We start from the raw sequence: 22,213 nt of genomic DNA on the forward strand, positions 1-22,213 counted from the left end.
CCACTTTGTTCATTAATACTCTTTAGGGAAGGAAATCTGCCCGTCCTTACCCGGTCTGGCCTACATGTGACTCCAGAGCCATAGTAATGTGGTTGACTCTCAACTACCATCGGGCAACTAGGGATGGGCAATAAATGCTGGTCCAGCCAGCGACCCCCATGTCCCACAGTGAGGGAGATGATCCAATTACCACTTAGTGATTTTTCTTGCACAATTTACCAAAACGCTGGTCCAAGTCTGGGGAGGTCAAGACCTTCAGTTCCTAACAATCACTAAAGAGGACTTTGATGCAATGCGTTAAGGGATCAGTTGTGAGTGAACTGATCCCAGAGGAGCTTAATCTCTGTTATTCCCATGGCAAGGGATATAGCCCTGAAAAATGTTTGGAATGTGCATCAGGAAATGCTACCTCCCATTCCTATTTTTCATCTCTGCCAGTACTGCAGCTCACCCAGATCTGAATCTTATTAAGCTGCTCTACAATAGAATTTCATGGTGGGCGGTTTGAGTGGGTCGAGGAAAGGGAAGTTGGAGAGGAAAGACTTAATTGATAAAAGTGGGTGGTGTTCATTATAGTCACACGTAGATAGATCACTCCATCAAACTGCAAACAATTCAAAAAAGAAAATCAACACACAAGCTTTCAGACACTCAAGGAGTTTCTTGCTGACAGTTGTGAGTAGCAATGATCATCTTGGTGTTGGAAAAGGGGAGGTGATGGTCTAGTGGTATTATCACTAGACTAGTAATCCAGAAACTCAGCTAATGTTCTGGGGACCCGGCTTTGAATCCCGCCGCGGCAGATGGTGGAATTTGAATTCAATAAAAATAACTGGAATTAAGAATTCTGTGGGGGGAAAACCCATCTGGTTCATTTACGCCCTCCTGGGAAGGAAATCTGCTGTCCTTACCCGGTCTGGCCTCCTTGTGACTCCAGAGCCACAGCAATGTGGGTGACTCTCAACTGCCCTCTGGACAAGGGCAACTAGGGATGGGCAATAAATGCTGGCCAGCCAGTGACGCCCATGTCCCACGAATGAATTTTTTAAAAGTGTACAACAACAATTTGCACAACATCACTAATAATAACAACCACTTATAAATAGCAAGTGCCTTTAATATGATAAAATGTCAAAGTGCCTCAGAGGAGCTTTCTAAAGCCAGATTTAATACCAAACCTCATATTAGGGCAAAAGGATTTTAAGGATCTTCTTCATGGGGGAGAGAGAGGTAGAGGGAGCGAATTGCACAACCTGGACCCTAGAAGCTGAAGGTATAGCCACCAATGGTGGAACAGTTATAAACGGAGATGTTGAAGAAGTCAGATTGAAGTACAAATATCTCGGTGGGTTGTGGGGCTGGAGGAGATTACAGAGATAGGGAAGGGTGAAGCTATGGGGAAATTTGATAGGCAGAAGGAGAATTTTCAAAACAAAATGTTGCTTTACCAGGAGCCAGTACAGGTCAGTTAGCACGGGTTGATGGGATTTAGAGTTATTTAGCACAAAGGCGGCAAAGGGCTTTGTATCAACTTGAGTTTATGGGGGGTGGAATGGGGAAAGCAGCCAGGAGTGTGTTGGGATAGTCACATTGAGAGATAACAAAGGCTTTAGATGAGGCATTGAGCAGCCGAGGTGACACGGTGGTTAGCACTGCTGCCTCACAGTGCCAGGGACACGGGTTCAATACCCAGCTTGGGTCACTGTCTGTGTGGAGTTTGCACGTTCTCCCCGTGTCTGCGTGGGTTTCCTCCGGGTGCTCCGGTTTCCTCCCACAGTCTGAAAGACGTGCATTGACCCGAACAGGCGCCGGAGTGTGGTGACTAGGGGATTTTCACAGCAACTTCATTGCAGTGTTAATGTAAGCCTTGTGACTAATAAATAAACTTTACTTTAGATGAACTGAGATGGGGACAGAGTCACAAGGGTGGAAATATTCAGTTGTAGTGATGTGAGGATATGTGGTTGAAAGCACAGCTCTGAGACACAGGGGTTGTGAACAGACCAGTTCACTCTCAGATATTTGCCAGGATAAGGGGTAGATTTGGTGGCTCAGAAATGGAGCTTGTCACAGGAAGTTTAAGAATTGGCTTCAGTCTTCTGGATATTTAGTTGAAGAAAGTTGCTGCTCATATAGTATTGGATATAAAAATCAGTCTGACAATTGAAAAGTAGTGGAGGAGGTGGTAACCTAGCAGAGCTGGCAGAATATGTGTGAAAACTAACACTGTGTTTTTGAATGGGGTGGCACAGTGGTTAGCACTGCTGCCTCACAGCGCCAGGGACCCGGGTTCAATTCTGGCCTTGGGTGACTGTGTGGAGTTTGCAAATTCTCCCTGTGTGGGTTTCCTCCAGGTGCTCCAGTTTCCTCCCACAGTCAAAAGATGTGTAGGTTAGGTTGATTGGCCATGCTAAATTCTCCCTCAGTGTCCAAAGATGTGTAGGTTGGGGGATTAGTGGGATAAATATGTGTGGTTACGGGGATAGGGCCTGGATAAGATGCTCTGCTGGGGAGTCGATGCAGACTCGATGGGCCGAATGGCCTCTTTCTGCACTGTAGGGATTCGAGGATTCTATGAATATTGCCAAAGAACAACACGTAGATGAGAACTAGAAAGGGGACAAGGATAGATCCTCGTGACATCAGAGACAACACTGTGGGGGCAGGAAGAGAGGCTGTTTGATCCAATGATTATGATTAGAGAGATAAGAATGGAACCTGGTGTGTGCAGTCCCAATATAGTAAAATATTGCACGGTGCTTCAGGAATGATTATTAATTAGAATCTGACCCTTACAGACAGCTAACCGAAAGCTTCGTTCACGAGGTTGGGTGTCTTGAGAGAGGTGGAGAGGGTTAAGGGGAGAATTCCCTGGGGCACCAGCGGATGTCGGAGTTGAAGTGATGGAAATTGAGGATAGGTAACAAGGAAGGTGTGTAGGGTGCCCGCAGGTCTCTGGGGCTGGAGTTTCTCTGATTTTGATTTTCCTGGTAGTGTTACCTTTTGGCGTGTCCTGGCACCTGTCCTTGAATTACCATCATCTTCCCATCTTGAAGTCCACCAAATATCGCCCCAGTGAAGGGGATAATCTGAAATAGAAGCAGCAGAGTACTCAAGGAGACATTCCACACCACCATTCCAGGGTTACAGAATTCCTGCACACACACCCTCCTTTCTAAGACAACTCTCTCCCCATCTTCCCCTAATCCTTCTTGCCCACTGCCAATAAAATCTTTGATTCAAATATGAATTTTATTTAAACAAATTCCACACCGGTGGAGAAAATCATGTGACCCACAGGATAAGATGCTCTTTTGAGAGTCAATGCAAACTCGATGGGCCGAATGGCCTCCTTCTGCACTGTGGGTGTTCAATGGGATTCTAAAGCTGCTTGTCATGTATACATACCAAAAGGGATGGACACTCCCTGTTAGTGATACGTTAGTGATATATCCATGGTATGCTAATTATATTTCGATGATAAACAGATGACGGATGTTGTTTCAGTAATTACTTAAAGCACAGATAAAGGCAGCAAGAGATTTGCAGCCATGAACGAGGGCAGAGATGAACAAAGAACTAAGAAGAAAATTACAGCACAGGAACAGGCCCTTCGGCCCTCCAAGCCTGCACCGTCCATGCTGCCCGACTTAACTAAAACCCCCTACCCTTCCGGGGACCATATCCCTCTATTCCCATCCTATTCATGTATTTGTCAAGATGCCCCTTAAAAGTCACTATCATATCCGCTTCCACTACCACCCCGAGCAACGAGTTCCAGGCACCCATCACCCTCTGTGTAAAAACCTTGCCTTGTACATCTCCTTTAAACCTTGACTCTTGCATCTTAAACCTGTGCCCCCTAGCAATTGACTCTTCCACCCTGGGAAAAAGCTTCTGACTATCCACTCTGTCCATATCCCTCATAATCTTGTGGGCTTCTATCAGGTCGCCCCCTCAACCTCCGTCCTTCCAGTGAGAACAAACCAAGTTTCCCCAACCTTTCCTTGTAGCTAATGCCCTCCTTACCAGGCAACATCCTGGTTAATCTTTTCTGTACCGTCTCCAAAGCCTTCTGGTAGTGTGGCGACCAGAATTGAACACTATATTCCAAGGGCAGCCTGACTAAGGTTCTATAAAGCTGCAACCTAACTTGCCAATTTTTAAACTCAATGCCCTGGCCGATGAAGGCAAGCATGCCGTATGCCTTCTTGACTATTTTCTCCACCTGCATTGCCACTTTCAGTGACCTGTGTACCTGTACACCCAGATCCCTTTGCCTATCAATACTCTTAAGGGTTCTGCCATTTACTGTATATTTCCGATCTGCATTAGACCTTCCAAAATGCATTACGTCACATTTGTCCGGATTAAACTCCATCTGCCATCTCTCTGCCCAAGTCTCCAACTGATCTATATCCTGCTGTATCTTCTGATGGTCCTCATCGCTATCCGAAATCCACCAACCTTTGTGTCGTCCGCAAACTTACTAATCAAACCAGTTATATTTTCCTCCAAATCATTTATATATATTACAAACAGCAAAGGTCCCAGCACTGACTCCTGAGGAATGCCACTTGTCACAGCCCTTCATTCAGAAATGCACTGTTCTACTGCTACCCTCTGACTTCTTTGACCGAGCCAGTTTTGTATCCACCTTGCCAGCTCACCTCTGATCCCAAGTGACTTCACCTTCTGCAGCAGTCTGCCATGAGGGACCTTGTCAAAAGCCTTGAAGACAACACCCACTGCCCTACCCTCATCAATCAGTGTCAATGATCCTAGTACCAGAGTGTCAACAATCCTAGTACCAGACAGGTCAGACAGAAGCAAGACAGAGAGCAAGGGAAGTCCAGATTAAACTGCATTTATTTCAATGCAAGAGGCCTGACGGGCAAGGCAGATGAACTCAGGGCATGAATGGGTATGTGGTATTGGGATATTGTAGCAATTACTGAAACATGGCTAAGGGAGGGACAGGACTGGCAGCTCAATGTTCCAGGGTACAGATGCTATAGGAAAGATAGAACAGGAGGTAAGAGAGGAGGGGGAGTTGAACTTTTGATTAGGGAAAGCATCACGGCCGTACTGAGGGGGGATATATCCGAGGGTTCGGCCACTGAGTCTATATGGGTAGAACTGAGAAATAAGAAGGGGGAAATCACTTTGATAGGGTTGGACTATAGGCCCCCAAATAATCAGCGGGAAATTGAGGAGCAAATATGTAAGGAGATTACAGATAGCGCCAAGAAAAATAGGGTGGTAATAGTCGGAGATTTTAACTTTCCCAACATTGACTGGGACAGCCATAGTATTGGAGGGTTGGATGGAGAGAAATTGGTTGAGTGAATTCAGGATAAATTTCTCATTCAGTATGTGGATGGCCCAACTAGAGAGGGGGCAAAATTTGACCTCCTCTTGGGAAATAAGTAAGGGCAGGTGATAGAAATGTTCGTGAGGAATCACTTTGGGACCAGTGACCATAATTCTATTAGTTTTAAGATAGCTATGGAGAATGATAGGTCTGGCCCAAAAGTTAATATTCTAAATTAGGGAAAGGCCAATTTTGATGGTATCAGGCAGGAACTTTCAAAAGTTAATTTGGGGAGTCTGTGCGAAAGCAAAGGGATGTCTGGTAAGTAGGAGGCTTTCAAAAGTGTGTTAACCAGGGTTCAGGGTAAACACATTCCTCTTAGAGTGAAGGGAAGGCTGGCAGAAATCGGGAACCCTGGATGACTCGGGATACTGAGGCCCTGGTCAAGAAGAAGAAAGAGGCATATGACATGCATAGGCAGCTGGGATCAAATGAATCCCTTGAAGAGTATAGGGGGTGTAGGAGTAGAGTTAAGAGAGAAATCAGGAGCACAAAAAGGGGACACAAAATTATTTTGGCAGATAAGGCAAAGGAGAATCCAAAGAGCTTCTACAAATACATAAAGGCCAAAAGAGTAACTAGGGAGAGAGTAGGACCTCTTAAGGATCAACAAGGTCATCTACGTGCGGATCCACAAGAGATGGGTGACATCCAAAATGAATATTTCTCATCAGTATTTACTGTTGAGAAAAGCATGGATGTTAGGGAACTTGGGGAAATAAATATTGATGTCTTGAGGAGTGTACATATTACAGAGAAGGAGGTGCTGGAAGTCTTAAAGCGCATCAAGGTAGATAAATCTGCGGGACTTGATGAGGTATATCCCAGGACGTTGTGGGAGACTAGGGAGGAAATTTCAGATCCCCTAGCCGAGATATTTGAATCATCGATAGTCACGGGTGAGGTGCCTGAAGATTGGAGAGTGGCAAATGTTGTGCCTTTGTTTAAAAAGGGCCGCAGGGAAAAGCCTGGGAACTACAGGCCAGTTAGCCTCACATCTGTGGTGGGTAAATTGTTGGAAGGTATTTTGAGAGACAGGATCTACAGGCATTTAGAGATGCTAGGACTGATTAGGGACAGTCAGCATGGCTTTGTGAGTGGAAAATCATGTCTCACAAATTTGATTGAGTTTTTTGAAGGGGTAACCAAGAAGGTAGATGAGGGCAGTGCAGTTGATGTTGTCTACATGGACTTCAGCAAGGCCTTTGACAAGGTACCGCATGGTAGGTTGTTGCATAAAGTTAAATCTCATGGGATCCAGGGTGAGGTATCTAAATGGATACAAAATTGGCTTCTTGACAGAAGCCAGAGTGTGGTTGCAGAGAGTTGTTTTTCAAACTGGAGGCCTGTGACCAGCTGTGTGCCTCAGGGATCAGTGCTGGGCCCACTGTTATTTGTCATTTATATTAATGATTTGGATGAGAATATAGGGGGCATGGTTAGTAAGTTTGCAGATGACACCAAGATTGGTGGCATGGTGGACAGTGAGGAAGGTTATCTCCAATTGCAGCGGGATCTTGATCAATTGGGCCAGTGGGCTGACGAATGGCAGATGGAGTTTAATTTAGACAAATGCGAGGTGATGCATTTTGGTAGATTGAACCAGGGCAGGACTTACTCAGTTAATGGTAGGGTGTTGGGGAGAGTTACAGAACAAAGAGATCTGAGGATACATGTTCATAGCTCCTTGAAAGTGGAGTCACAGGTGGACAGAGTGGTGAAGAAGGCATTCGGCATGCTTGGTTTCATTGGTCAGAACATTGAATACAGGAGTTGGGACGTCTTGTTGAAGTTGTACAAGACATTGGTAAGGCCACACTTGGAATACTGTGTGCAATTCTGGTCACCCTATTATAGAAAGGATATTATTAAACTAGAAAGAGTGCAGAAAAGATTTACTAGGATGCTACCGAGACCTGATGGATTGAGTTATAAGGAGGGGCTGAATAGACTGGGACTTTTTTCTTTGGAGCGTAGGAGGCTGAGGGGTGACCTTATAGAGGTCTATAAAATAATGAGGGGCATAGACAAGGTAGATAGTCAATATCTTTTCCCAAAGGTAGGGGAGTCTAAAACTAGAGGGCATAGGTTTAAGGGGAGAGATATAAAAGTATCCAGAGGGGCAATTTTTTCACACAGAGGGTGGTGAGTGTCTGGAACAAGCTGCCAGAGGTAATAGTAGAGGCGGGTACAATTTTATCTTTTAAAAAGCATTTAGATAGTTACATGGGTACGATGGGTATAGAGGGATATGGGCCAAATGTGGGCAATTGGGATTAGTTTAGGGGTTTTAAAAAGAAAGGACGGCATGGACAAGTTGGGCTGAAGGGCCTGTTTCCATGCTGTAAACCTCAATGATTCTATGACTCTAATCATCTTCGTCACTTCCTCGAAAAACTCGATCAAGTTAGTGAGGCACAACCTCCTCTTCACAAAACCATGTTGCCTCTCACTAATATGTCCACTTATTTCCAAGTGGGAGTAAATCCTGTGTCGAAGAATCCTTTCCAATAATTTCCCTACCACTGACATCAGGCTCACCGGCCTGTAATTACCTGAATTATTCTTGCTACCCTTCTTAAACAAAGGAACAACATTGGCTATTCTCCAATCTTCTGGGACCTCTCCCATAGTAAGAAGTCTCACAACACCAGGTTAAAGTCCAACAGGTTTATTTGGTAGCACAAGCCACAAGCTTTCGGAGCGCTGCTCCTTCATCAGATGAGTGGGAGTTGTGTTCACAAACAGGGCATTATATAGACAAAACTCAATTTACAAGATAATGGTTGGAATGCAACTCTTTACAGCTAATCAAGTCTTAAAGGTACAGACAATGTGAGTGGAGACAGGGTTAAGCACAGGTTAAAGAGGTGTGTATTGTCTCCAGCCAGGACAGTTCGTGAGATTTTGCAAGCCCAGGCAAGTCATGGGGGTTATAGATAGTGTGACATGAACCCAAGATCCCGGTTGAGGCCGTCCTCATGTGTGCGGAACTTGGCTATCAGTTTCTGCTCAGCAATTCTGTGTTGTTGTGTGTCGTGAAGGCCGCCTTGGAGAACGCTTACCCGAAGATCAGAAGCTGAATGCCCGTGACCGCTGAAGTGTTCCCCAACAGGAAGAGAACAGGAGGTGCCTGGTGATTACAAGTGTTCCCCAACAGGAAGAGAACAGGAGGTGCCTGGTGATTGTCGAGCAGTGTTCATTCATCCGTTGTCATAGCGTCTGCATGGTTTCCCCAATGTACCATGCCTCGGGACATCCTTTCCTGCAGCGTATCAGGTAGACAACGTTGGCTGAGTTGCAAGAGTAGGTACCGTGTACCTGGTGGATGGTGTTCTCACGTGAGATGATGGCATCCGTGTTGATGATCCGGCACGTCTTGCAGAGGTTGCTGTGGCAGGGTTGTGTGGTGTCGTGGTCACTGTTCTCCTGAAGGCTGGGTAGTTTGCTGCGGATAATGGTCTGTTTGAGGTTGTGCGGTTGTTTGAAGGCAAGAAGTGGGGGTGTGGGGATGGCCTTGGTGAGATGTTCGTCTTTATTGATGACTTGTTGAAGGCTCTGGAGAAGACTTCGTAGCTTCTCCACTCCGGGAAGTACTGGACAATGAAGGGTACTCTGTCCACTGTGTCCCGTGTTTGTCTTCTGAGGAGGTCGGTACGGTTTTCTTCCTTTGGACTCATGGTGAACAATCACTGAAACAACTATATGATGACATCAACAAGTCCCATCCCACCATCAGACTCACCATGGACTACTCTCCGGAATCGGTTGCATTCTTGGACACACGCATCTCCATCAAGGACGGTCACCTCAGCACTTCACTGTACCGCAAGCCCACGGATAACCTCACGATGCTCCACTTCTCCAGCTTCCACCCCAAATTCATTAAAGAAGCCATCCCCTACGGACAAGCCCTCCGTATACACAGGATCTGCTCAGATGAGGAGGATCGCAACAGACACCTACAGCTGAAAGATGCCCTCATAAGAACAGGATATGGCGTTCGACTCATTGATCGACAGTTCCGGCGCGCCACACACCGACCTCCCCAGAAGACAAACACATGACACGGCGGACAGAGTACCCTTCGTCGTCCAGTAATTCCCCGGAGCGGAGAAGCTACGGCATCTCCTCCGGAGCCTTCAACATGTCATTGATGAAGACGAACATCTCGCCAAGGCCATCCCCACACCCCCACTTCTTGCCTTCAAACAACCGCACAACCTCAAACAGACCATTGTCCGCAGCAAACTACCCAGCCTTCAGGAGAACAGTGACCACAACACCACACAACCCTGCCACACCAACCTCTGCAAGACGTGCCGGATCATCGACATGGATGCCATCATCTCACGTGAGAACACCATCCACCAGGTACACGGTACCTACTCTTGCAACTCGGCCAACGTTGTCTACCTGATACGCTGCAGGAAAGGATGTCCCAAGGCATGGTACATTGGGGAAACCATGCAGACGCTATGACAATGGATGAATGAACACCACTTGACAATCACCAGGCAAGACTGTTCTCTTCCTGTTGGGGAGCACTTCAGCAGGCACGGGCATTCAGCCTTGGATCTTCAGGTAAGCGTTCTCCAAGGCGGCCTTCACGACACCGCAGGGTCGCTGAGCAGAAACTGATAGCCAAGTTCCGCACAGATGAGGACGGCCTCAACCGGGATCTTGGATTCATATCATACTATCTGTAACCCCCACGACTTGCCTGGACTTGCAAAATCTCACTAACTGTCCTGGCTGGAGATAATACAGATCTCTTTAACCTGTGCTTAATCCTCTCTCCAGTCACATTGTCTGTACCTTTAAGACTTGATTACCTGTAAAGACTTGCATTCAAACCATTATCTTGTAAATTGAGTTTGTGTCTTTATATGCCCTGTTTGTGAACGGAACTCCCACTCACCTGATGAAGGAGCAGCGCTCCGAAAGCTTGTGGCTTGTGCTATCAAATAAACCTGTTGGACTTTAACCTGGTGTTGTGAGACTTCTTTACCCCAGTCCAATGCCGGCATCTCTACATCATGATCTTCCCTATAGCCAGAGAGGATACAAAGATTTCTCTCAAGGCCCCAGGAATCTCCTCCCTTGCTTCTTTCAGTATTCTGGGGTATATCCCATCAGGCCCTGGGGACTTGTCTACCTTCATGTTTCCCCAGAACCCCAATACCTCCTCCTTTTTGATCTCAACATAATTCAAACTATCTACACACCCTTTCTCAGACTCATCATCCACCAAGTCCTTCTCTTTGGTGAATACTGACGCAAAGTACTCATTTAATACATCGCCCATTTCCTCTGGCTCCACACATAGATTCCCTCCCTTGTCCTGGAGTGGGCCAACCCTCTCCCTGGCTACCCTCTTGCTCTTCATATATGTATAAAAAGCCTTGGATTTTCCTTAACCTGCTGGCCAATGACTTTTCATGACCCCTTTTAGCACTCCTTACTCCTTGCTTAAGTTTCTTTCTACTTTCCTTGTATTCCACACTTGCTTTGTGTGTTCCCAGCCTCCTAGCTTTGACAAATGCTTCCTTTTTCTCTTTGACTACGCTCACAATATCTCTCGTTATCCAAGGTTCCCAAAACTTGCCATACTTATCCTTCATCCTTACAGGAATGTGCCGGTCCTGAATCCCTATCAACTTACCCTTGAAAGCCTCCCACACGCCAGATGTGGATTTGCCCTCAAACATCTGCCCCCAATCTACATTTTTCAGTTCCTGCCTAATATTGTTGTAATTAGCCTTCCCCCAATTTAGCACCTTCATTTGAGGACTGCACTTATCTTTATCCATCAGTACATTGAAGTTTACTGAATTGTGGTCACTGTTCCTGAACTGCTCCCCTACTGAAACGTCAACCACCTGGTCAGGCTCATTCCCCAATACCAGGTCCAGTACGGCCCCTTCCCTAGTTGGACCATCTAGATACTGCTTCAAGAAGCCCTCCCGGATGCTCCTTACAAACTCTGCCCCATCCACGCCCCCTAGCACTCAGTGAGTCCCAGTCAATATAGGGGAAGTTAAAATCTCCCACCACAACAACCGTTACTTTTACACTTTGCCAAAATCTGCCTACACATCTGTTCCTCAATCTCCCGCTGGCAGTTGAGTGGCCTATAGTAAACCCCCAACATTGTGACTACACCTTTCCTATTCCTGAGCTCTACCCATATTGCCTCGCTGTCTGAGCTCTATGAGGTGTCCTCCCGCAGTACAGCTGTGATATTAGACCATAAGACCATAAGACATAGGAGCGGAAGTAAGGCCATTCGGCCCATCGAGTCCACTCCACCATTCAATCATGGTTGATTTCAACTCCATTTACCCGCTCTCTCCCCATAGCCCTTAATTCCTCGAGAAATCAAGAATTTATCAATTTCTGTCTTGAAGACGCTCAACGTCTCGGCCTCCACAGCCCTCTGTGGCAATGAATTCCACAGACCCACCACTCTCTGGCTGAAGAAATTTCTCCTCATCTCTGTTCTAAAGTGACTCCCTTTTATTCTAAGGCTGTGCCCCCGCGTCCTAGTCTCCCCTGTTAATGGAAACAACTTCCCTACGTCCATCCTATCTAAGCCGTTCATTATCTTGTAAGTTTCTATCAGATCTCCCCTCAACCTCCTAAACTCCAATGAATATAATCCCACGATCCTCAGACGTTCATCGTATGTCAGGCCTACCATTCCTGGGATCATCCGTGTGAATCTCCGCTGGACCCGCTCCAGTGCCAGTATGTCCTTCCTGAGGTGTGGGGCCCAAAATTGCTCACAGTACTCCAAATGGGGCCTAACCAGTGCTTTATAAAGCCTCAGAAGTACATCCCTGCTTTTGTATTCCAAGCCTCTTGAGATAAATGACAACATTACATTTGCTTTCTTAATTACGGACTCAACCTGCAAGTTTACCTTTAGAGAATCCTGGACTAGGACTCCCAAGTCCCTTTGCACTTTAGCATTATGAATTTTGTCACCGTTTAGAAAATAGTCCATGCCTCTATTCTTTTTTCCAAAGTGTACAACCTCGCACTTGCCCACGTTGAATTTCATCAGCCACTTCTTGGACCACTCTCCTAAACTGTCTAAATCTTTCTGCAGCCTCCCCACCTCCTCAATACTACCTGCCCCTCCACCTATCTTTGTATCATCGGCAAACTTGGCCAGAATGCTCCCAGTCCCGTCATCTAGATCGTTAATATATAAAGAGAACAGCTGTGGCCCCAACACTGAACCCTGCGGGACACCACTTGTCACCGGTTGCCATTCTGAGAAAGAACCTTTTATCCCAACTCTCTGCCTTCTGTCTGACAGCCAATCGTCAATCCATGTTAGTACCTTGCCTCGAATACCATGGGCCCTTATTTTACTCAGCAGTCTCCCGTGAGGCACCTTGTCAAAGGCCTTTTGGAAGTCAAGATAGATAACATCCATTGGCTCTCCTTGGTCTAACCTATTTGTTATCTCTTCAAAGAACTCTAACAGGTTTGTCAGGCACGACCTCCCCTTACTAAATCCATGCTGACTTGTCTTAATCCGACCCTGCACTTCCAAGAATTTAGAAATCTCATCCTTAACGATGGATTCTAGAATTTTGCCAACAACTGAGGTTAGGCTAATTGGCCTATAATTTTCCATCTTTTTTCTTGTTCCCTTCTTGAACAGTGGGGTTACAACAGCGATTTTCCAATCCTCTGGGACTTTCCCTGACTCCAGTGACTTTTGAAAGATCATAACTAACGCCTCCACTATTTCTTCAGCTATCTCCTTTAGAACTCTAGGATGTAGCCCATCTGGGCCCGGAGATTTATCAATTTTCAGACCTTTTAGTTTCTCTAGCACTTTCTCCTTTGTGATGGCAACCATATTCAACTCTGCCCCCTGACTTTCCTGAATTGTTGGGATATTACTCATGTCTTCTACTGTGAAGACTGACGCAAAGTACTTATTAAGTTCCTCAGCTATTTCCTTGTCTCCCATCACTAGATTACCAGCGTCATTTTGGAGCGGCCCAATGTCTACTTTTGCCTCCCGTTTGTTTTTAATGTATTTAAAGAAACTTTTACTATCATTCCTAATGTTACTGGCTAGCCTACCTTCATATTTGATCCTCTCCTTCCTTATTTCTCTCTTTGTTATCCTCTGTTTGTTTTTATAGCCTTCCCAATCTTCTGACTTCCCACTACTCTTTGCCACATTATAGGCTCTCTCTTTTGCCTTGATGCATTCCCTGACTTCCTTTGTCAGCCATGGCTGCCTAATCCCCCCTCTGATAACCTTTCTTTTGTTTGGGATGAACCTCTGCACTGTGTCCTCAATTACTCCCAGAAACTCCTGCCATTGCTGTTCTACTGTCTTTCCCATTAGGCTCTGCTTCCAGTCGATTTTTGTCAGTTCCTCCCTCATGCGCCTGTAATTACCTTTATTTAACTGTAGAACCTTCACATCTGATTCTGCCTTCCTTCTTTCAAATTGCAGACTGAATTCTACCATATTATGATCACTGCTTCCTAAGTGTTCCCTTACTTTAAGATCTTTTATCACGTCTGGCTCATTACATAACACTAAGTCCAGAATAGCCTGTTCCCTCGTGGGCTCCATCACAAGCTGTTCCAAAAAGCCATCCTGTAAACATTCAATGAATTCCCTTTCTTTGGGTCCACTGGCAACATTATTTACCCAGTCCACCTGCATATTGAAATCCCCCATGATCACTGTGACCTTGCCTTTCTGACATGCCCTTTCTATTTCGTGGTGCATTTTGTGCCCCTGGTCCTGACCACTGTCAGGAGGCCTGTACATAACTCCCATTATGGTTTTTTTGCCTTTGTGGTTCCTCAACTCTACCCACACAGACTCCACATCGTCTGACCCTATGTCGTTTAGTGCTATTGATTTAATTTCATTTCTAATTAACAAGGCAACCCCGCCCCCTCTACCCACCCCTCTGTCTTTTCGATAGGTTGTGAATCCCTGGATGTTTAACTGCCAGTCCTGAACCCCCTGCAACCACGTCTCTGTGATGCCTACCACATCATACCTGCCAGTCACAATCTGGGCCACAAGCTCATCTATCTTGTTCCGGACACTGCGGGCATTTAAATATAGCACCTTTAATTCCCTATTGACCGTCCCTTTTTGTTTTCGTAGTGTGGTGGACCTTGGTCTACTGAGCCTTTCCAGACACTGTGTCATATTTTGTGAGATGGGGACTATCGTAACCTCTCCTGAGTGCTGTCTTTTCGTGATTTTTTGTAATCCTAAGCAGCTACGCTTCCCACTGATTCCTTCACCTCTTGTTTCCCTGACTTTCCCTTATGATGTGGAGATGCCAGCGTTGGACTGGGGTAAACACAGTAAGAAGTTTAACAACACCAGGTTAAAGTCCAACAGGTTTATTTGGTAGCAAAAGACACACAAGCTTTCGGAGCTCAAAGCCCCTTCTTCAGGTGAGTGGGAATTCTGTTCACAAACAGAGCTTATAAAGACACAGACTCAATTTACATGAATAATGGTTGGAATGCGAATACTTACAACTAATCAAGTCTTTAAGAAACAAAACAATGTGAATGGAGAGAGCATCAAGACAGGCTAAAAAGATGTGTATTGTCTCCAGACAAGACAGCCAGTGAAACTCTGCAGGTCCACGCAACTGTGGGAGTTATAAATAGTGTGACATGAACCCAATATCCCGGTTGAGGCCGTCCTCGTGTGTGCGGAACTTGGCTATCAGTTTCTGCTCAGCGACTCTGCGCTGTCGTGTGTCGCGAAGGCCGCCTTGGAGAACGCTTACCCGAATATCAGAGGCCGAATGCCCGTGACTGCTGAAGTGCTCCCCAACAGGAAGAGAACAGTCTTGCCTGGTGATTGTCGAGCGGTGTTCATTCATCCGTTGTCGCAGCGTCTGCATAGTTTCTACATAGTCTGCATAGCTACGGCATCTCCTCCGGAGCCTTCAACATGTCATTGATGAAGACGAACATCTCGCCAAGGCCATCCCCACACCCCCACTTCTTGCCTTCAAACAACCGCACAACCTCAAACAGACCATTGTCCGCAGCAAACTACCCAGCCTTCAGGAGAACAGTGACCATGACACCACATAACCCTGCCACAGCAACCTCTGCAAGACGTGCTGGATCATCGACACAGATGCCATCATCTCACGTGAGAACACCATCCACCAGGTACACGGTACATACTCTTGCAATTCGGCCAACGTTGTCTACCTGATACGCTGCAAGAAAGGATGTCCCGAGGCATGGTACATTGGGGAAACTATGCAGACGCTGCGACAACGGATGAATGAACACCGCTCGACAATCACCAGGCAAGACTGTTCTCTTCCTGTTGGGGAGCACTTCAGCGGTCACGGGCATTCGGCCTCTGATATTCGGGTAAGCGTTCTCCAAGGCGGCCTTCGCGACACACGACAGCGCAGCGTCGCTGAGCAGAAACTGATAGCCAAGTTCCGCACACACGAGGACGGCCTCAACTGGGATATTGGGTTCATGTCACACTATTTGTAATTCCCACAGTTGCGTGGACCTGCAGAGTTTCACTGGCTGTCTTGTCTGGAGACAATACACATCTTTTTAGCCTGTCTTGATGCTCTCTCCATTCACATTGTTTTGTTTCTTAAAGACTTGATTAGTTGTAAGTATTCGCATTCCAACCATTATTCATGTAAATTGAGTCTGTGTCTTTATAAGCTCTGTTTGTGAACAGAATTCCCACTCACCTGAAGAAGGGGCTTTGAGCTCCGAAAGCTTGTGTGGCTTTTGCTACCAAATAAACCTGTTGGACTTTAACCTGGTGTTGTTAAACTTCTTACTATATTCTCCTTAACCAGTAGTACAACTCCTCAACCCCTTTTACATCCCCCTCTATCCCGCCTGAAACATAGAAACATAGAAAAACTATAGCACAAACAGGCCCTTCGGCCCCACAAGTTGTGCCGAACATATCCCTACCTTCTAGGCCTACCTATAACCCTCCATCCTATTAAGTCCAATGTGCTCATCCAGGAGTCTCTTAAAAGACCCTATTGAGTTTGCCTCCACCACCACAGACGGCAGCCGATTCCACTCGCCCACCACCCTCTGTGTGAAAAACTTCCCCCTAACATTTCCCCTGAACCTACCCCCCAGCACCTTAAACCCGTGTCCTCTCGTAGCAGCCATTTCCACCCTGGGAAAAAGTCTCTGAGAGTCCACCCGGTCTATGCCTCTCAACATCTTATATACCTCTATTAGGTCTCCTCTCATCCTACGTCTCTCCAAGGAGAAAAGACCAAGCTCCCTCAGCCTATCCTCATAAGGCATGCCACTCAATCCAGGCAACATCCTTGTAAATCTCCTCTGCACCCTTTCAATCATTTCCACATCCTTCCTGTAATGAGGTGACCAGAACTGAGCACAGTACTCCAAGTGGGGTCTGACGAGGGTCTTATATAGCTGCATCATTATCCCCGGACTCCGAAACTCAATCCCTCGATTGATAAAGGCCAGCACACCATATGCCTTCTTAACCACCTCCTCCACCTGCGGGGCCGATTTTAGAGTCCGATGGACCCGGACCCCAAGGTCCTTCTGATCCTCTACAGTACTAAGAGCCTTTCCCTTAATATTGTACTCCTTCATCCCATTTGACCTGCCAAAATGGACCACTACGCATTTATCTGGGTTGAAGTCCATCTGCCACTTCTCCGCCCAGTCTTGCATCCTATCTATGTCCCTCTGTAACTTCTGACATCCCTCCAGACTATCCACAACCCCACCAACCTTCGTGTCGTAGGCAAACTTACCCAACCCATCCCTCCACTTCCTCATCCAGGTCATTTATGAAAATGACAAACAGCAGGGGTCCCAGAACAGATCCCTGGGGCACACCACTGATGACCGACCTCCATTTAGAAAAAGACCCATCTATACACACTCTCTGCCTCCTTTGGGCAAGCCACTTCTGGATCCACAGGGCAGCAGCACCTTGGATCCCATGCCCTCTCACTTTTTCTAGAAGCCTTGCATGGGGGACCTTATCGAACGCCTTGCTAAAATCCATATAAACCACATCTACCGCTTTCCCTTCGTCAATGTGTTTCGAAGAACTCCACCAGGCTCTTAAGGCACGATCTGCCTTTGACAAAGCCATGCTGAGTATTCTTGAGCATACTAAACCTCTCTAAATGCTCATAAATCTTGTCCCTCAGGATCTTCTCCATCAGCTTACCAACGACTGAGGTTAGACTCACCGGTCGGTAATTACCTGGGCTATCCCTATTCCCCTTCTAGAAAATAGGAACCACATCCGCAATCCTCCAATCTTCCGGCACCTCTCCCGTCAGCATCGACGACGCAAAGATCATCGCCAGAGGCTCTGCAATCTCTTCCCTCGCCTCCCACAGTAACCTGGGGTACATCCCATCCGGACCCGGTGACTTATCTATCTTGATGCCATTCAAAGATTCCAGCACAACCTCTTTGTTAAAGTCCACATACTCAATCTTTTCAGTCCAACGCAAACCCGCAGTCTATCCACCCAGGTCCTTTCCTCTGTGAAAACCGAGGCAAAATACTCATTCAGCACCTCTGCCATTTCTACTGGTTCCGTACAGACTTTCCCACCTTCACCTTTTATAGGCCCTATTCCTTCACGTCACATCCTTTTACTTTTCACATATTTATAGAACGCCTTAGGGTTTTCCTTAATCCTACCTGCCAAGGCCTTCTCGTGACCCCTTCTGGCTCTCCTAATTTCCTTCTTTAGTCCCTTCCTACAAGCCGTATACTCATCTAGATCCCTATCTCCGCCAAGTTCTCTGAACCTTTTGTATGCTTTCCTTTTCTTCTCGACTAGGTCCCGCACAGCTTTCGTGCACCACGGTTCCTTTAACCTACCAACACCTCCCTGTCTGCTCGGAACGTTGTCCTGTAGAACTCTATAAGAAGTTTGACAACACCAGGTTAAAGTCCAACAGGTTTATTTGGTAGCAAAAGCCACACAAGCTTTCGAGGCTCTGAGCCCCTTCTTCAGGTGAGTGGGAATTCTGTTCACAAACAGAACTTATAAAGACACAGACTCAATTTACATGAATAATGGTTGGAATGCGAATACTTACAACTAATCCAGTCTTTAAGAAACAAAACAATGGGAGTGGAGAGAGCATCAAGACAGGCTAAAAAGATGTGTATTGTCTCCAGACAAGACAGCCAGTGAAACTCTGCAGGTCCACGCAACTGTGGGAGTTACAAATAGTGTGACATAAACCCAATATCCCGGTTGAGGCCGTCCTTGTGTGTGCGGAACTTGGCTATCAGTTTCTGCTCAGCGACTCTGCGCTGTCGTGTGTCGCGAAGGCCGCCTTGGAGAACGCTTACCCGAATATCATAGAACTCTAGACAGACATTCCTTGAAAAACTGCCACCTCTCTTCAGTACATTTCCCCGAGAATACCTCCTTCCAATTTACTCCTCTAATTTGCTGCCTTATGTCTTCATATTTCCCCTTATTCCATATAAACGCTTTCCTGGCTTGCCTTATCCTCTCTTTCTCCAATGCAAGCATAAAGGAGATAGAGTTATGATCGCTATCCCCAAGATGCTCTCCCACTGAGAGATCTGACACCTGTCCAGGTTCATTGGTCAGTATCAGATCAAATACAGCCTCTCCTCTTGTAGGCTTGTCCACATGCTGTGTCAGGAAACCCTCCTGAACACACCTAACAAACTCCTCCCCATCCAATCCCCTTACCCTCGGGATATTCCAATCTATGTTTGGGAAATTAAAGTCTCCCATCACAACAACTCTGCTATTACTGCATCTCTCCAGGATCTGTTTCCCTATCTGCTCCTCCACCTCCCTGTTACTATTGGGCGGCCTATAGAAAACTCCCAGCAAAGTGATCGACCCCTTCCCATTCCGAACTTCCACCCACAGAGAGCCTGTAGACAATCCCTCCACAGCATACACCTTCTCTACAGCTGTGACACTATCCCTGATCAACAGTGCCACTCCACCCCCTCTCTTGCCTCCCTCCCTGTCCTTCCTGAAACATCTGAATCCCGTCACCCGGAGTATCCAGTCCTGACCCTGAGACATCCAAGTCTCCGTAATGGCCAGCACATCACACTTCCAGGCATCGATCCACGCTCTGAGCTAATCCCCTTTAATTACTATACTCCTGGCATTAAAGTAAACACATCTCAATCCTTTGGTCTGAGCTCTCCCCTTCTCTATCCCCCGTCCAAGCTCCCTTTTGCACCGTCTATAACCCTTCTCTGTTTGCGAGCTAACTTCCTCGCTCCCAGTCTCCTCGTCTCGATCCCCTCCCAGGAAACATCTGTATCCTGGAATGTTAAGCTGCCAATCCTGTCCTTCCCTTAACCAAGTCTCTGTAATAGCAACAACATTATAGTTCCAAATACTAATCCAAGCTCTAAGTTCATCTGTCTTACCTGTAACACTTTTTGCAATGAAATAAATGCACTTCAGTCCACCAGACCCTCTTTGATTAGCAACCACACCCTGTCTGCTCTTCCTCTGAGTCTAACTGGCCCTACTCTCTCATTCCCCTGCAGTTAATTCACCTTTGCTTCACTAGCAAACCTCCCGGCCAGAATATTTATGCCCCTCCAGTTTAGGTGCAACCCGTCCTTCTTGTACAGGTCCCACCTGCCCCGGAAGAGATCCCAATGGTCCAGATATCTGAAACCCTCCCTCCTACACCAGCTGTTTAGCCACGTGTTGAGCTATACTAGCTTCTTATTTCTAGCCTCACTGGCATGTGGCATAGGGTGTAATCCTGAGATTACAACCCTGGAGGTCCTGCTTTTTAACTTTCTACCTAACTCCCTAAACTGCTGCTGCGGGACCTCATCACTCTTCTTACCTATCTCGTTAGTACCAATATGTACCATGACATCTGGCTGTTCACCCACTCCCTTCAGAATGCTTTCTGTCCGTTCAGAGACATCCTGGACCCTGGCACCAGGGAGACAACAGACCATCCCGGAGTCTCTTTCACGTATCTGCACCCCTAATTACAGAGTCCCCTATAACTATTGCCCTAGTGCTCTTTGTCACTCCCTGCTTAACAACAGAGCTAGTTGTGGTGCCACTGCTCTGGCCGCTGCTGCTGGTATCCCCTGATAGGCCATCCCCCCCAACAGTATCCAAAATAGTATACTTGTTAGAGAGGAGGACGACCACAGGGAATTTCTGCACTGACTGCCTGCCCCTTCTAGCGGTCACCCATCTACCTGCCTGCACCTTGGGTGTGACCACGTCTCTAAAGCTCCTGTCTGTGACGCTTTCCGCCACCTTCCTGATAATCACCCTTATTTTGGATGATTATCAGGTTCAGCATTGATATCGAGTTTTACACTTCACCAACTGACTCGGTATCGAGCTAACATTCTCAAAAGAAATGACGCAATGGCAATATGACAGTGCTAAAACGCATCAACCATGGAGCGCTGTGTCCAGGTGGAATTCTCTCAACTTCAGCAATATGAAGATCCCTCCCCCCACATTCGGGCCTGGGGTTGCTCGCCACATTGTGCCCAGTTTCTTGTCGTGACCAGCAGTTAGCTACAATCGACCCCATTTCAACAGACACTGCCGCAAACCTGCACTTCCAACCAGTTTAATTCAGCAATTCTAAGCTCTGTTTCGCCTTGCTCCAGTCAATAATCATTTGTGATTGATTATTCTACATGATTGTGCCAAGTCATTGGCAGATTTTATGTTCAGGTTCAGGCTCAGGGTGGCACTGCGGCTCAGTTCTCAGCACTGCTGCCTCACAGCACCAGGGACCCGGGTTCAATTCCCGGCTTGGTTCACTGTCTGTGCGGAGTTTGCACGTTCTCCCCATGTCCGCGTGGGTTTCCCCCAGATGCTCTGGTTTCCTCCCACAGTCTGAAAGATGTGCTGGTTAGGTGCATTGGCCATGCTAAATTCTCCCTCAGTGTACCCGAACAGGCGACAGAGTGTGGCGACTAGGGGATTTTCACAGTAACTTCATTGCAGTGTAAGTCTACGTGTGACAAATAAATAAACTTTTAAACGAAAACTTCTATGTAACCCCACCTCATCTCAGCTATTAGCGCATTTTGAATATATTTACCCAATGACATCCTAGCAGCAACTCCAGACCCCAAGGTGTGATACAGCAGTGATGTTACTAGATTGGTAATCCAGAGGCCCAGGATAATACTCTGAGGACATGGCCTCAAATCCCACCAAGGCAGCTGATGGAATTTAAATTCAATTAATAAATCTGAAATATAAAGCTATTCTCAGTAATGGTGACTGTGAAACTATCATCAGTTGTTGTAAAAACCCATCTGGCTCACTAATGTCCTTTAGGGAAGGAAGTCTGCCATCCTTACCTGGTCTGGCCTACATGTGACTCCAGAGCCACAGCAATGTTGTTGGCTCATAATGTCCTCTGAAATGGCTGAGCGAGCCACTCTGTTGAAGACTAATCAGGGATGGGCAACAAATTCTGGCCTTACCAGCGACACCCACATCCCATGTCAGGGTATTTTTAAAAATCACACCAAATACATCCTCATTATACTAAGATCTTCATACTGCAATATTAGGCAGTGAACGGGGAGAGTGGGTGGGTGCAGGAGGGTGTTTCCTGGGGGCACTGAGGTCAGGCACGATGTGAGGCATGACGTTTATTTATTAGTTACGAGTAGGCTTACATTAACGCTGCAATTAAGTTACTGTGAAAATCCCCCAGAATTTAGCATGGCCGATGCACCTAACCAGCACGTCGTTCAGACTGTGGGAGGAAATTGGAGGAAACCCACACA

The 22,213-nt window shown here is 46.6% G+C and overlaps 1 protein-coding gene across 2 annotated transcripts in view; it reads right to left on the reverse strand.

Moving 5' to 3' along the window:
• Positions 1-22,213, reverse strand: part of LOC144511340 (galectin-9-like) — a 67,309-nt gene that overhangs the window by 37,036 nt on the left and 8,060 nt on the right. For both annotated transcript variants that reach the window (XM_078241611.1, XM_078241612.1), the window contains exon 2: positions 3,001-3,089. In XM_078241611.1, coding sequence (XP_078097737.1) covers positions 3,001-3,089 — 89 coding nt within the window. The remainder of the gene's footprint in view (positions 1-3,000; positions 3,090-22,213) is intronic.

The sequence above is a fragment of the Mustelus asterias genome, chromosome 24, assembly GCF_964213995.1.
Source record: "Mustelus asterias chromosome 24, sMusAst1.hap1.1, whole genome shotgun sequence".
In the NCBI taxonomy this organism is placed as follows: Eukaryota; Metazoa; Chordata; class Chondrichthyes; order Carcharhiniformes; family Triakidae; genus Mustelus; species Mustelus asterias.